This window comes from Sinocyclocheilus rhinocerous, unplaced genomic scaffold (assembly GCF_001515625.1).
Source record: "Sinocyclocheilus rhinocerous isolate Xijiao unplaced genomic scaffold, SAMN03320098_v1.1 scaffold80, whole genome shotgun sequence".
In the NCBI taxonomy this organism is placed as follows: domain Eukaryota; kingdom Metazoa; phylum Chordata; class Actinopteri; order Cypriniformes; family Cyprinidae; genus Sinocyclocheilus; species Sinocyclocheilus rhinocerous.
This window is the reverse complement of record NW_015640437.1, coordinates 75,394-88,470: the sequence shown is the minus strand read 5'-3', so window position 1 is coordinate 88,470 and position 13,077 is coordinate 75,394. Positions and strand designations below refer to the sequence as shown.

Sequence of the window (13,077 nt, the reverse complement as noted above, 5' to 3'; positions counted from 1 at the left end):
CATTTCCCATATTCATGTTCTCATGCACACCTTCCACATTTTTGCTTGCCTCTACACACGACTGCAACATGTCCGTACTTTTGGCACTTAAAACATCTTAGTGGTGGAGGAACGTATGGCCTGACTTCATAGCTTATATATCCAATGTATACTCTAGACGGTAACTTTTCACTATCTATTTTAAGCATCACTGCTAAGCTATCACATTTCTCCCCATTTCTTGTTGTTTTCAGACGTTTTACTTCAACCACTTTGGCTCCAGTTACATTCTCTTTAATTTGTTCAGTTGTTACAGCTGTAAGAACCCCAGAGATAACACCTCTGACAAATTTTTTATTCTCTACCCTTGTAACGACCACTCTTTGTCACTCGATTTTATTTAGTTTGGCGGCCTTATTTTGTTGGGTATTGTCTTTACATTCACTTAGTAATGCTCCATTTCGTAAAATTCTTGCACTTTTAATTTCTCCTATTAGTTTATTTAGTGATACTGTAAGTTGAATTGGGTTCCACTTACCAAATGATGATCCTTCCTGCACTAGCTTCATTATTACTTTGTATTCTCCATATTGCCATATTCTCCGATTTCCACTGTAGTTTCTCCAATTCCTTGATCACTGTTGTTTTCAGACGTTTTACTTCAACCACTTTGGCTCCAGTTACATTCTCTTTAATTTGTTCAGTTGTTACAGCTGTAAGAACCCCAGAGATAACACCTCTGACAAATTTTTTATTCTCTACCCTTGTAACGACCACTCTTTGTCACTCGATTTTATTTAGTTTGGCGGCCTTATTTTGTTGGGTATTGTCTTTACATTCACTTAGTAATGCTCCATTTCGTAAAATTCTTGCACTTTTAATTTCTCCTATTAGTTTATTTAGTGATACTGTAAGTTGAATTGGATTCCACTTACCAAATGATGATCCTTCCTGCACTAGCTTCATTATTACTTTGTATTCTCCATATTGCCATATTCTCCGATTTCCACTGTAGTTTCTCCAATTCCTTGATCACTGTCCGTACCCTCACCGTTTGAGATGATTTTTTATGTTTATGCCATCTACGCTTTCAATTAGTTTTAATGTCTACCGAATTCCAGTCTTCAAATTTCCCGCTACCTACTTCCATTCTTCCTGCTTCGCTATCAAATCCGTCACTTCCTTCTGCCATCTCCTTTCCATTCACAGTCCAGTTGTTGCCAACCAACCACCTTGAAAAAACATCCCGGCCACCATTGCCAATCAATTAATAACCACGCCCTTTATGACGTTTACAAATTACAAATTTTCTTTCATAATTAACAGATTAAATCAAACAAATAATATTTAAACATGCATATAAAAGAAAAATACATTTTCTTAAATGGCTACAACATTGCCATTTTAGTCTTACCAAACAAGAAATTAATTAACACTATTTTCTTCCTGTTTGAGGCAATATATTTTGGTCCAAAAATAAAAAGACCATTTGTAAATAGAAAACCAAAATTATGACTCAATTCTCTTAACACACCAAGAATTTCTTTTAACCTTGAACAACCAATAAAAATATGAAAAACTGTTTCAGAAACCCCACAAAAAGAACACTGTTCCCTTTGCAAATGATTCAAACATGCCTTGTATCTATTTGTTGCTATTATCCAATGTGAAATCTGCCATTGTAAGTCTCCATTCCTTTTTTCAATTGTTTTCTTATATAAGGACCTCCAACTACCTTTTGGAGAGGTACTTGACTCAACATATACAGTCCACTTAGTATCTGGAAGTTCTTTTAACGCTTTTATATTGAGAACATTTACACAAACACAATAAAGAGCTTTCTTAGAAATAGTGTTAAAAAAAACAAAGTTCAGGTGTTCTAAAAGAGAGCAAACTTCCTTCAGTCTCCTGCCAAAGTCCTCAATCCACACTGATCTTGGGGAATACATTCTCAGATATTCTAACTTTTATTGGCAGAACTGGAAAAGATTCTTGAATATCAGCTAACAATTTTTGCACAGTTTGAATAGAACGGATACCAGTCTTTATGGCCAGTTTTTCTGCAGTAATCCATTGGTCATTTGACCTAAGATGTCAAATCTTATATATTCCTGCTTTCATTAAGCTTGTGCGCACAGTTTGTGAATCCAATATCACACTGGATAGGTGAGAATTAAAAAACTAAGGCTTCTTCTAAATACCATTGACTAGGTGTCTCAGATTCCTCTCTCTTAACAATAAAAATCTGCCATGCATTGAATACTGAGGCATAAAAAGAAGAGAGTCCACTAAGATCCATCTCCTTTAAATTAATTAAAAAGATATGTCTATCCAAATTCAACCATCCCACTCGGTTCAATAAGGCACAAGTTAATCTTATCCAGTTCTGTAATTGATGATGAAGTAATCTTTGAGCAGTATGCAGTCTAAAAGCAGCCACTTTGGACCTAATATCCATAAGAGCTTGACCTCCTTCATGTACCTGCAGATACAAAACTCTCGTAGCCAATGTTGTCCAAACCAGAAGAAATTTACAAATAGTTTTTGGATTGCTCCAAAAAATTCTTCTGGTGGATCCAATGCAATTACCTTATGCCATAGGATAGAGGCGGCAAGATTATTTATAACCAGCACTCTTCCCCTGTATGATAATTGAGTCAAAATCCAGTTCCATTTAGACAACCTGGCACAAATTTTGTCCTTTACACCTTCCTAGTTTTTTCTTTGATAGTTTTCAGAACGCATAAAAATTCCTAAAAACTTAAAACCAATTTTGTCCCACTTAACGTTTTCAGGGATAACTGCTAAAGGCATTGGTGTTTTGTCATTACACCAAAATGCTTCTGTTTTACCCCAGTTGAGTTTTGCAGATGATGCTCTCTCATACAAACAAATACTGTAATCAATAATATCAATGTCTTTTTGTTCTTTAACAATTACAGTAATGTCATCTGCATACGCAGTCAGTTTGAGAATGAGTGTCATAACCAGAGGCGTCATGCCCATTCAAACCGAGGGGGCACGTGTCCCCTCAGATTTCTGAGCGAAGTGGAATTTGAATGCCGCTTCCAAAATAGAAAAATAGCCGAATAATAATCTACGTATAATCTACATGGACCAAGATGGCAGCGCGACCAGTCGCAGCAGTCCAGTTATTTAGTGTGTTTTGTGTTTATTTTGTATGTTTCTATATGTACACTAGTGTATGCGTGTACACAGTACAGCAGAGCCGAAATACTTCTGCTTGCGGACAATAATCACAACATTTCAAACAATAATAGCTGGGAATTTATTCCACAGTCAAAGTCAATTACTGCGACCCGGATGCTACAGTGCAGACCCTTCTACTAGCCCAGAGAGTTTATATCGATAGTTATAACAGCTGTTTATTTACCACTACATGCTAACGCCAGGTTAGCCATGGAGAAGCTGCATCACTCCATTAGCCAACATTTGTCGGCCCAACCAGACAGCATTGTTATAGCAGCGGGAGACTTTAATCATGCCTGTTCAGCCCAAATTCTATAAATATGTTAACTTCCAGACAAGAGGAAAGAACACTCTAGATCAAGTGTACTGCAACATTACACATCTGCCACATCTAGGACTCTCAGACCATCTGTCTCTGTCCCTGATACCAGCATATAAACCTCTCATCTGTACACAAAGACCATCCACAAAGACAGTCAAAATATGGACTATGGAAGCCACCTCAGCCCTGCAGGACTGCTTTGAGGATACAGATTGGGACATATTTGCTGAGGGGACAGACCTGGAGGGACACACATCAGCCATTCTTTCATATATAAATTTTTGTGCTGAGAATGTGCCTGAGACAAGGACTGTGAAAGTATTTCCTAACCAAAAACCATGGTTCAACAGCAAGGTAAAAACCCTGCTTAGAGCAACGGCTTGGTTTAAATCTGGGGATCCTCAGGCCTACAGAGAGGCTCAGAGTAACCTGACGAAGGGCATCAGAGAGGCAAAATGCAGGTACAAGCAGCACATAGAGAAATACTTCAACAGTAACAACTCCAGATATATGTGGCAGGGGATAAAATCTCTCACTGGCTATAAGTACAACCACACAGCCGCAAACACCACAGACAGCACACTGCCAGACACTTTAAACAACTTCTTTGCTCGTTTTGACCGCCGGAGCGGAGATACAAGTCTACACACTGCTTTACCAGAGGGAAACAACCCCATAGTACTACACCAGCACCAAGTCAGATCCACACTATCAGAATCACGAGAGGAAAGCAGCTGGTCCAGATGAAGTCACAGGAAGAATCCTTAAGGCCTGCGCGGACCAGCTAGCGGGTATTTTCACCACCATCTTTAATCTCTCGCTTCTGCAATCCATAGTTCCGACTTGCCTCAAATCAGCTACAATTATCCCAGTACCAAAGAAAAGCACAGTGCATCGCCTTAATGACTACCGACCAGTTGCCCTAACCCCCATCACCACTAAATGTTCTGAGAGACTCATCCTCTCTCATATTAAAGCTTCCATCCCTACCGACCTTGATCAACATCAGTTTGCATACCGAGCATCACAGCTCTCCACACAGCGCTTACTCACCTGGACAGGGGAAACACCTATTGTAAAGGAATCTGTTCTCTGTAGTTAGGTGGAATACTAGTCCACTACGGAACTCCAGCAAGAAGTGCGACAGGAGACAGATGGTTGTTCAGTGGTTTATATCTTCAGGATGTGTCACTTTAAATCATCCAGCATTGTACAGTTCTTAAATTAACAGAGGTGGCAAGTGTGGTTTAGTCTGAAATAAACAAATAAAATATCAGAATCCGTCTGTATACAGTAAACAAACATATACCTCAGTATACATCTTCTCTATACAATAATATTAAATACCACACGATAAATGGCGCTAAAATATGCATGTAAATAATGCGTGCATCACTTCTCCAAATTCTGTATAAACTGAACTACAATATGCACCGATGACAACAATCAGACAGGCAGTGGCAACATTACTGCAATATGACAGGTAAAGAAAGATAAATTAACTTACGTTCATGCACGCACATTTACCACTCATTTGAAATAGCGGCAGAGAAATGAAACTGAAAGTAAACTGAAACCGCTCTGGCGGACTGCCGTCAGCGCTCTGTACACACACAACTATGTCACACGCACGTTGAGGAGACTACCCTTACAAATTAATAAGGAATTTAGTACAGCCGCCCCCAGATTAGCATAGCTAATATGTAGAAATATGAATTCCTTAGTCCTTAACGTCTGTATCCTCACCGTCTGGGCGTGCTGGGAGTTGAACTAGCTTAGCCACAGGGCGAAGATACAGGCGGTCCTTTATTCTGACCTTTGCTGACCTAATATGGCCGTCTTCGCTGGGTACCAGACTCTCAATCCTACCGATGGGCCAGTGAGCCCGAGGCAGTTGTGGGTCCACCACCATCACTACAGCATCCTCGGTCAGATCCTGAGTCTCACGCTGCCACTTAAGACGAGGCTGAAGGTTAGGCAGGTAATGTCGGGTAAAGTACGCCCAGAAATGATCAACTACAGTCTGAGCATGGCGCCATCGACGCTTAGACAGAGGTTCTGGAGTGTAGACTACTTGGGGTAGCGAAGCATCCCGCCGCCCCATGAGGAGGAAATTGGGGGTGACCGGGTCTACATCTGCTACGTCAGACGAGACGTAGCCTAGTGGTTTGCTATTCAAGATACCCTCTATCTCAACTAGCACCGTGTGCAGGACATCTTCTGGCAAGGATTGGTTTCCTGTGACGACCTGTAGGGCCGACTTCACAGATTTGATCTCACGTTCCCATGTGCCGCCAAAATGCGGTGCTGCAGGAGGATTCATCTTGAAAGTAATTTGCTTGTCTGCCAGCTGTTCCTGCAGTTGAGGTTCCATTTCTTTAAATGCCTCTCTCAGCTCTGTTCCGGCACCTCGGAAATTAGTTCCCTGGTCAGAGATAATCTCCGATGGAGTACCCCGTCGGGCTATGAAACGTCTCAGGGCAAGTAGGAAAGCATCTGCATCCAGGCTGTTGAGGAGATCGAGGTGTATGCAACGGGTGGTCAAACATTTAAAGATCACACCCCATCGTTTCTCTGAGCGACGGCCTACTTTGACAGTGAATGGCCCAAAGCAGTCGACACCTGTCAAGAAGAATGGTGGTTGATAGAGTCGAAGCCGAGCTAAGGGTAGGTCAGCCATAACGGGCACCGTCGGCTTAGCCCTCCACCTCTGGCATTGCACGCACCCCCTCTGGTGTTTCTTCACCGCCCGTCTACCTCTCAGAACCCAGTAGTAACGACGGAGTTCAGCAAAAACTCTGTCCGGCCCTGGATGAAGTAGGCATTCATCAAAGTCTTGGATGAGTAGCTTGGTAACAGCATGATGGGGGTCTAAAACTACTGGGTGACTCTCGGTTGGGATCGAGCCTTCCCATCTTCGAAGTCGTCCTCCAACTCGAATCAAACTTAATGCCGGATCAAACTCTGGAGCTAGTGTGCTCAAACGACTAGAAGGGGGCACTGGCTTACCTGCTTTCAAAGCTTTGAATTCTAGTGGGAAAGATTCGGCTTGGGACTGGCTCAAGATTAATGCTTCAGCACTCTGATAATCAGGTTTAGAGGTCCCTGCATCTAAAACAGCCGCCCCATGAAGGGACTGGTAAGTTGCCTTAACCAAGGCCTTCCAGGAGGTGAATTGAGCTGCGTCGGGCATCTGCGGATTCTGTTCATCTATAGTTAGTCCATAGAATACAGTCTTCCTGGTTTCTGACGAATCATCTCGATTCTCCATCGGAGGTATAGCTGGCCACTGATCTGGTGGTCCACGTAAGAAATTAGGTCCCTGATTCCACCTACTGGGGCTCGCCAGCTCTACAAGCGTCTTTCCCCGGGTGATATCATCTGCCGGGTTACTTGCTGAGTTCACGTACCTCCACGAATGCAGGTCAGTTAACTCCTGGATCTCAGCCACTCTAGTGCCGACAAAGACTTTATATCGGCAAGACTCCAACTGAATCCAGGTCAAGACAGTAGTCGAGTCGGCCCAGAGTGTGGTCGTCTCAATAGGAATGGTCAACTCTTGCACTAGAAGCTTAGCAAGCTGGGCACCAGCCAAGGCTGCACAGAGTTCCAACCGAGGCATTGTCAGTTGTTGTTTGGGAGCCACCCTTGACCTTGCCATCACAAAGGAGGTGTGGAGTTCACTTTGTTGCTCGATAAGCAGGTACGCTACTGATCCATAGGCCACCTCGGCCGCATCACAGAAAATGTGCAAGCTCCTCACTGAAATGTGATGGGAAGTAACAACGGGGAAACACTACCTTAGCAAGGTTAGGTAGTTCCTGTTCCCAAGCTCTCCACCTCTCAAGAAGATCTATGGGAAGGTTCGGGTCATCCCAACTTCTTGGTTTAGCCCAGAGTTTCTGGACTAGAATTTTAGCCCTGGTGGTAAAGGGGGTGACAAGCCCTAAAGGGTCATATTGGGATGCCAGGACTTTGTAGATGTGCCTCATTGTGGGGAGCCACTCTGCTGTCGGGCGGTGCTTGTAACCCAGATGATCATCCAGGCAGTGCCAGATCAGACCTAGAGCTGGCTCCTGAGGGTCGGAATGATTCTTTTGCAGCCATAGCTCTATGCTCTCTGATTTTGCATTAGCTGGTAAGTGCTCAACAACTGAGGGGACGTTGCTGGCCCACTGCCGGATTTCAAACCCCCCTGAGACAAGTAAAGATCTCATCTTGTTGACCAACTGCCTAGCTTCATCCACAGTGGGAAGACTCTGTAGGCAGTTGTCAACATAAAAGCACTGTTCTATCGACTGCCTTACTTCACCATCACATGGCTGGTGGTCCCTGACGTGTTTCTGAAGTGCGAAGGTCGCACAGCATGGGCTGCAAGTCGTTCCAAATGGTAAGACTTGCCATTGGTAGACATCAGGCTGATCTCCTTTCCGCATCACGTACCTCCACGAATGCAGGTCAGTTAACTCCTGGATCTCAGCCACTCTAGTGCCGACAAAGACTTTATATCGGCAAGACTCTGACTGAATCCAGGTCAAGACGGTAGTCGAGTCGGTCCAGAGTGTGGTCGTCTCAATAGGAATGGTCAACTCTTGCACTAGAAGCTTAGCAAGCTGGGCACCAGCCAAGGCTGCACAGAGTTCCAACCGGGGCATTGTCAGTTGTCGTTTGGGAGCTACCCTTGACCTTGCCATCACAAAGGAGGTGTAGAGTTCACTTTGTTGCTCGATAAGCAGGTACGCTACTGCTCCATAGGCCACCTCGGCCGCATCACAGAAAATGTGCAAGCTGAATCTTGCCGCGTCCTCACTGAAATGTGATGGGAGGTAACAACGGGGAAACACTACCTTAGCAAGGTTAGGTAGTTCCTGTTCCCAAGCTCTCCACCTCTCAAGAAGATCTATGGGAAGGTTCGGGTCATCCCAACTTCTTGGTTTAGCCCAGAGTTTCTGTACTAGAACTTTAGCCCTGGTGGTAAAGGGGTTGACAAACCCTAAAGGGTCATATTGGGATGCCAGGACTTTGTAGATGTGCCTCATTGTGGGAAGACACTCTGCTGTCGGGCGGTGCTTGTAACCCAGATGATCATCCAGGCAGTGCCAGATCAGACCTAGAGCTGGCTCCTGAGGGTCGGAATGATTCTTTTGCAGCCATAGCTCTATGCTCTCTGATTTCGCGTTAGCTGGTAAGTGCTCAACAACTGAGGGGACGTTGCTGGCCCACTGCCGGATTTCAAACCCCCCTGAGGCGAGTACAGATCTCATCTTGTTGACCAACTGCCTAGCTTCATCCACTGTGGGAAGACTCTGTAGGCAGTTGTCAACATAAAAGCACTGTTCTATCGACTGCCTTACTTCACCATCACATGGCTGGTGGTCCCTGACGTGTTTCTGAAGTGTGAAGGTCGCACAGCATGGGCTGCAAGTCGTTCCAAATGGTAAGACTTGCCATTGGTAGACATCAGGCTGATCTCCTTTCCGCATGTTTCGCCAGATGAACCTCAGGAGAGGTTTGTACTCCGGCAGGAGTCTTACCTGGTGAAACATAGCACGTATGTCACTGCTAATTGCGACCGCGTGCTGTCGGAATCGAATTAGGACTCCTAGTAATGAAGCGCCAGGAAGGAGCTGCTGGTTGAGGGAGAGACCTTGATGGATGAAAGAACAGTTGAAAACTAGTCTGTCCTTACCGTTGTGGTGGACAAGATGATGTGGGATAAACCACGATTCTTCATCTGAATGTAGAAGTTCTAACGGGACCTTAACAACATATCCTGCATCCAAAAGCTTCTGAATCTCGGCCTCACGTACCTCCACGAATGCAGGTCAGTTAACTCCTGGATCTCAGCCACTCTAGTGCCGACAAAGACTTTATATCGGCAAGACTCTGACTGAATCCAGGTCAAGACGGTAGTCGAGTCGGTCCAGAGTGTGGTCGTCTCAATAGGAATGGTCAACTCTTGCACTAGAAGCTTAGCAAGCTGGGCACCAGCCAAGGCTGCACAGAGTTCCAACCGGGGCATTGTCAGTTGTCGTTTGGGAGCTACCCTTGACCTTGCCATCACAAAGGAGGTGTAGAGTTCACTTTGTTGCTCGATAAGCAGGTACGCTACTGCTCCATAGGCCACCTCGGCCGCATCACAGAAAATGTGCAAGCTGAATCTTGCCGCGTCCTCACTGAAATGTGATGGGAGGTAACAACGGGGAAACACTACCTTAGCAAGGTTAGGTAGTTCCTGTTCCCAAGCTCTCCACCTCTCAAGAAGATCTATGGGAAGGTTCGGGTCATCCCAACTTCTTGGTTTAGCCCAGAGTTTCTGTACTAGAACTTTAGCCCTGGTGGTAAAGGGGTTGACAAACCCTAAAGGGTCATATTGGGATGCCAGGACTTTGTAGATGTGCCTCATTGTGGGAAGACACTCTGCTGTCGGGCGGTGCTTGTAACCCAGATGATCATCCAGGCAGTGCCAGATCAGACCTAGAGCTGGCTCCTGAGGGTCGGAATGATTCTTTTGCAGCCATAGCTCTATGCTCTCTGATTTCGCGTTAGCTGGTAAGTGCTCAACAACTGAGGGGACGTTGCTGGCCCACTGCCGGATTTCAAACCCCCCTGAGGCGAGTACAGATCTCATCTTGTTGACCAACTGCCTAGCTTCATCCACTGTGGGAAGACTCTGTAGGCAGTTGTCAACATAAAAGCACTGTTCTATCGACTGCCTTACTTCACCATCACATGGCTGGTGGTCCCTGACGTGTTTCTGAAGTGTGAAGGTCGCACAGCATGGGCTGCAAGTCGTTCCAAATGGTAAGACTTGCCATTGGTAGACATCAGGCTGATCTCCTTTCCGCATGTTTCGCCAGATGAACCTCAGGAGAGGTTTGTCCTCCGGCAGGAGTCTTACCTGGTGAAACATAGCGCGTATGTCGCCGCTGATTGCGACCACGTGCTGTCGGAATCGAATCAGGACTCCTAGTAATGAAGCACCAAGGCAAGGGCCAGGAAGGAGCTGCTGGTTGAGGGAGAGACCTTGATGGATGAAAGAACAGTTGAAAACTAGTCTGTCCTTACCGTTGTGGTGGACCAGATGATGTGGGATAAACCACGATTCTTCATCTGAATGTAGAAGTTCTAACGGGACCTTAACAACATATCCTGCATCCAAAAGCTTCTGAATCTCGGCCTCATAAACCTTGGCTTTCTCTGGATCTTTACCCAAGCGTTTCTCTGTGCTCCTAAGATTGTGTAGAATGGAATCTCTGGTACCCTTCAGTGGTGGTGCATTTGGAGCACGTAGGAGAGGGGTTGCATAACGCCATGTTCCATCCACTTTCACACGCTGTGTTCTGCTCTCCAGCAGTTCTATGGCAAATTGGTCTTGTCGTGAACGCATTACCAGCTTCTCGTTGCGGTAAGGAAGAATGTCCAATTGCCACAGCTGTTCGACCTGTTGGAGAATAGGATCTCGCGCTGCAGAAAGGGAAGTGAGTAAGCACTGTTGAGGCGATACCTGGTGCAGAAGAAGCCCATCTGGTCCTTGCAGCACCCAACCGAGCTGTGTATGTACAGCGGCTGGTCCGCCATCGGGGCCCAATCTAATGGGTTCCTTCGCAGTGATTAAACCTGGGTAGTCGAATCCGATTAAGACTAGAGGCTGAATCTTACTAAATGATGGAAGTGGAATACCACACAAGTGACAATAGCTCCGCTGAAGTCTCTTGATCGGGTATGTCTGCTCAGTCAGAGTCAGGAGAGGTGCAGAGAATACACCGGCTAGGTTGTACCTTTCGTTCGGTTTGGACTGGGATGAAAGCTGAAACTGGACTGAACGTCCCTCCATTTGAGTAACATCATGACGAATGGTTTTGAAGGGCCATAACCTCCTTCTTTCCTTGTAGGCCTAGTTGCTGGACCGCCGCAGGGAGAATAATGCTGCGCTTGTGCCCCATCATCAAGGATGGCGTAGGTTTGTATAGACTTCTCGCCTTTCCATAGTAGCACAGGGGTGACCTTTAGGAAGACACGTCATGTAGGGTTAGGTGGTGTCACGTAGATGCAGTCGCTTGCTGTTGTAACTAGCATGATGCTCGGGCCCTGCTCTGCTATGCGATGGAGAACTCTGAGGTGCACATCCCCACACTCCAGGCATGGTTTCTTCAGTGTGCACTCATTACAATTGTGGCTGGTGCGTCCGCATTTCCAGCATCTCTTGCCATTTCTTATCCATTTGATAAGTCGCTCAGGTGGGCATTCAGTGATCTCATTGCACTGAGAGAGGTAGTGCTCTTCACTGTGACAGAATAAACACAGCCGCTTTGTTCTCTTGTCAGGTTGCTGGTTTGTAAAAGCCTCTGTTCGGACGGGCTGTACTTCCTTAACCTTCTTGGGCTGATTACTCCCATGATAGAAAGAGACAGACTAGGTCTGTGGCTTAATAATAGCAGGACGCTGTCTACGTGGAGCCGGAGCCTTCTCAGTGTGGTAGCGTTGAGCCATCTTTGATGAAAGCCATTGAGCTTCAGTCTTGACCTTCAACCACTCTGTAAGGTCATGTAAATTATATGGATTCAGACTGTCTGTACTCAGTCTTCCCCTTAACTGGAGGTGCTCTATGAAACCATCCCTGTAGTGTTTAGGGAGTTTACTAAGCAGCCTGTCAACATGTCCGGTACAGGTAAGCTCTCGTCCATGTGGTCCCTCCAGGGACGTAAGCATGCCCACTAGAAGGTCAACGTTTAGAGCAAAGTTCTGAAATGCTTTAGAATCTCCAGCCTTGATATCTGGTGAGTTCATTAGAGCCGCAACCTCACTTTGTGCAAGCTGGTGGGGTTGGCCATATTGGCGCTGCAAGGCTGCCATGGCTGCTGAGTAAGGTGCAGGGTGATGACGGCATGCTTGAGCGATCAGCTTCGCCTCATCCAGGACCAGCTGCTCCATTAGCACACGATATTTGTAGTGTTCGGTGAGATCAGTGCGGGGATTCAGCAGATTATCTAAGGCTATTTTCAGATCTGTGAACTCCCTCTCACTGTCATTCACAAGTTTTGGCAGTGATGGGACTGGGACTGGTTGCAACGGAGGTGCAGCAAGTACTGGCTGGTATACTGGACGTGTGGGGGCTGCCATATGTGGAATGGCGGGTGCCACTGGAGGAGGATACCAGTTCTGCACTGAAGTCTGCATGAAGGGCTGAGGAGCATAATATCCAGTGATCACGGGTGAAGGCTGATATGAATCTAACACAGGCAATGGTTGGCCCTGTGACTGACTATGTTCAGGGATCTGTAATTGGTAAGCTGGTGGCACCAGAGTACGGTGTACGGTTGTGGATATTGGCAGCTTCACTGATGTGATGGTGTGAGGCAATGAGGATATAAGATTATAGGAAGAAGGACGGGACACTGCACTGCATGCTGCTGTGTGTGGAACAGACGGTTGTAGCGTAGGTGTGCTGTACACCATATGAGCTGTAGTCTGGGATGTCTGCCACCGTACTGATTGATGGGTAGCATACCTGAGTGCTCCTTGGCAGGATGTGGGTGGCCCTATATCCAGTAATGGAATGGCTG

At 45.8% G+C, this 13,077-nt stretch overlaps 1 protein-coding gene across 1 annotated transcript; it reads right to left on the bottom strand.

Moving 5' to 3' along the window:
- Positions 1–4,988: 4,988 nt before the first annotated feature.
- Positions 4,989–9,044, bottom strand: LOC107752693 (uncharacterized). The gene is made up of 2 exons (XM_016568717.1): positions 7,955–9,044; positions 4,989–6,921 (listed from the first exon to the last, which is right to left on the bottom strand). The coding sequence occupies exons 1-2, from the start codon at positions 8,992–8,994 to the stop codon at positions 5,232–5,234; spliced, it is 2,730 nt and encodes a 909-aa protein (XP_016424203.1). The 5' UTR covers positions 8,995–9,044; the 3' UTR covers positions 4,989–5,231.
- Between the last annotated feature and the right edge of the window lie 4,033 nt (positions 9,045–13,077).

Bases quoted from the DNA above. Each gene is read 5' to 3' on its own strand.
- LOC107752693 (XM_016568717.1), bottom strand. From the start codon at position 8,994: ATGCGGAAAGGAGATCAGCCTGATGTCTACCAATGGCAAGTCTTACCA. The intron at 6,922-7,954 runs GTACGTGATGCG...GCATTCGTGGAG, and splicing joins ACTGACCTGCATTCGTGGAG to GTACGTGAACTCAGCAAGTA.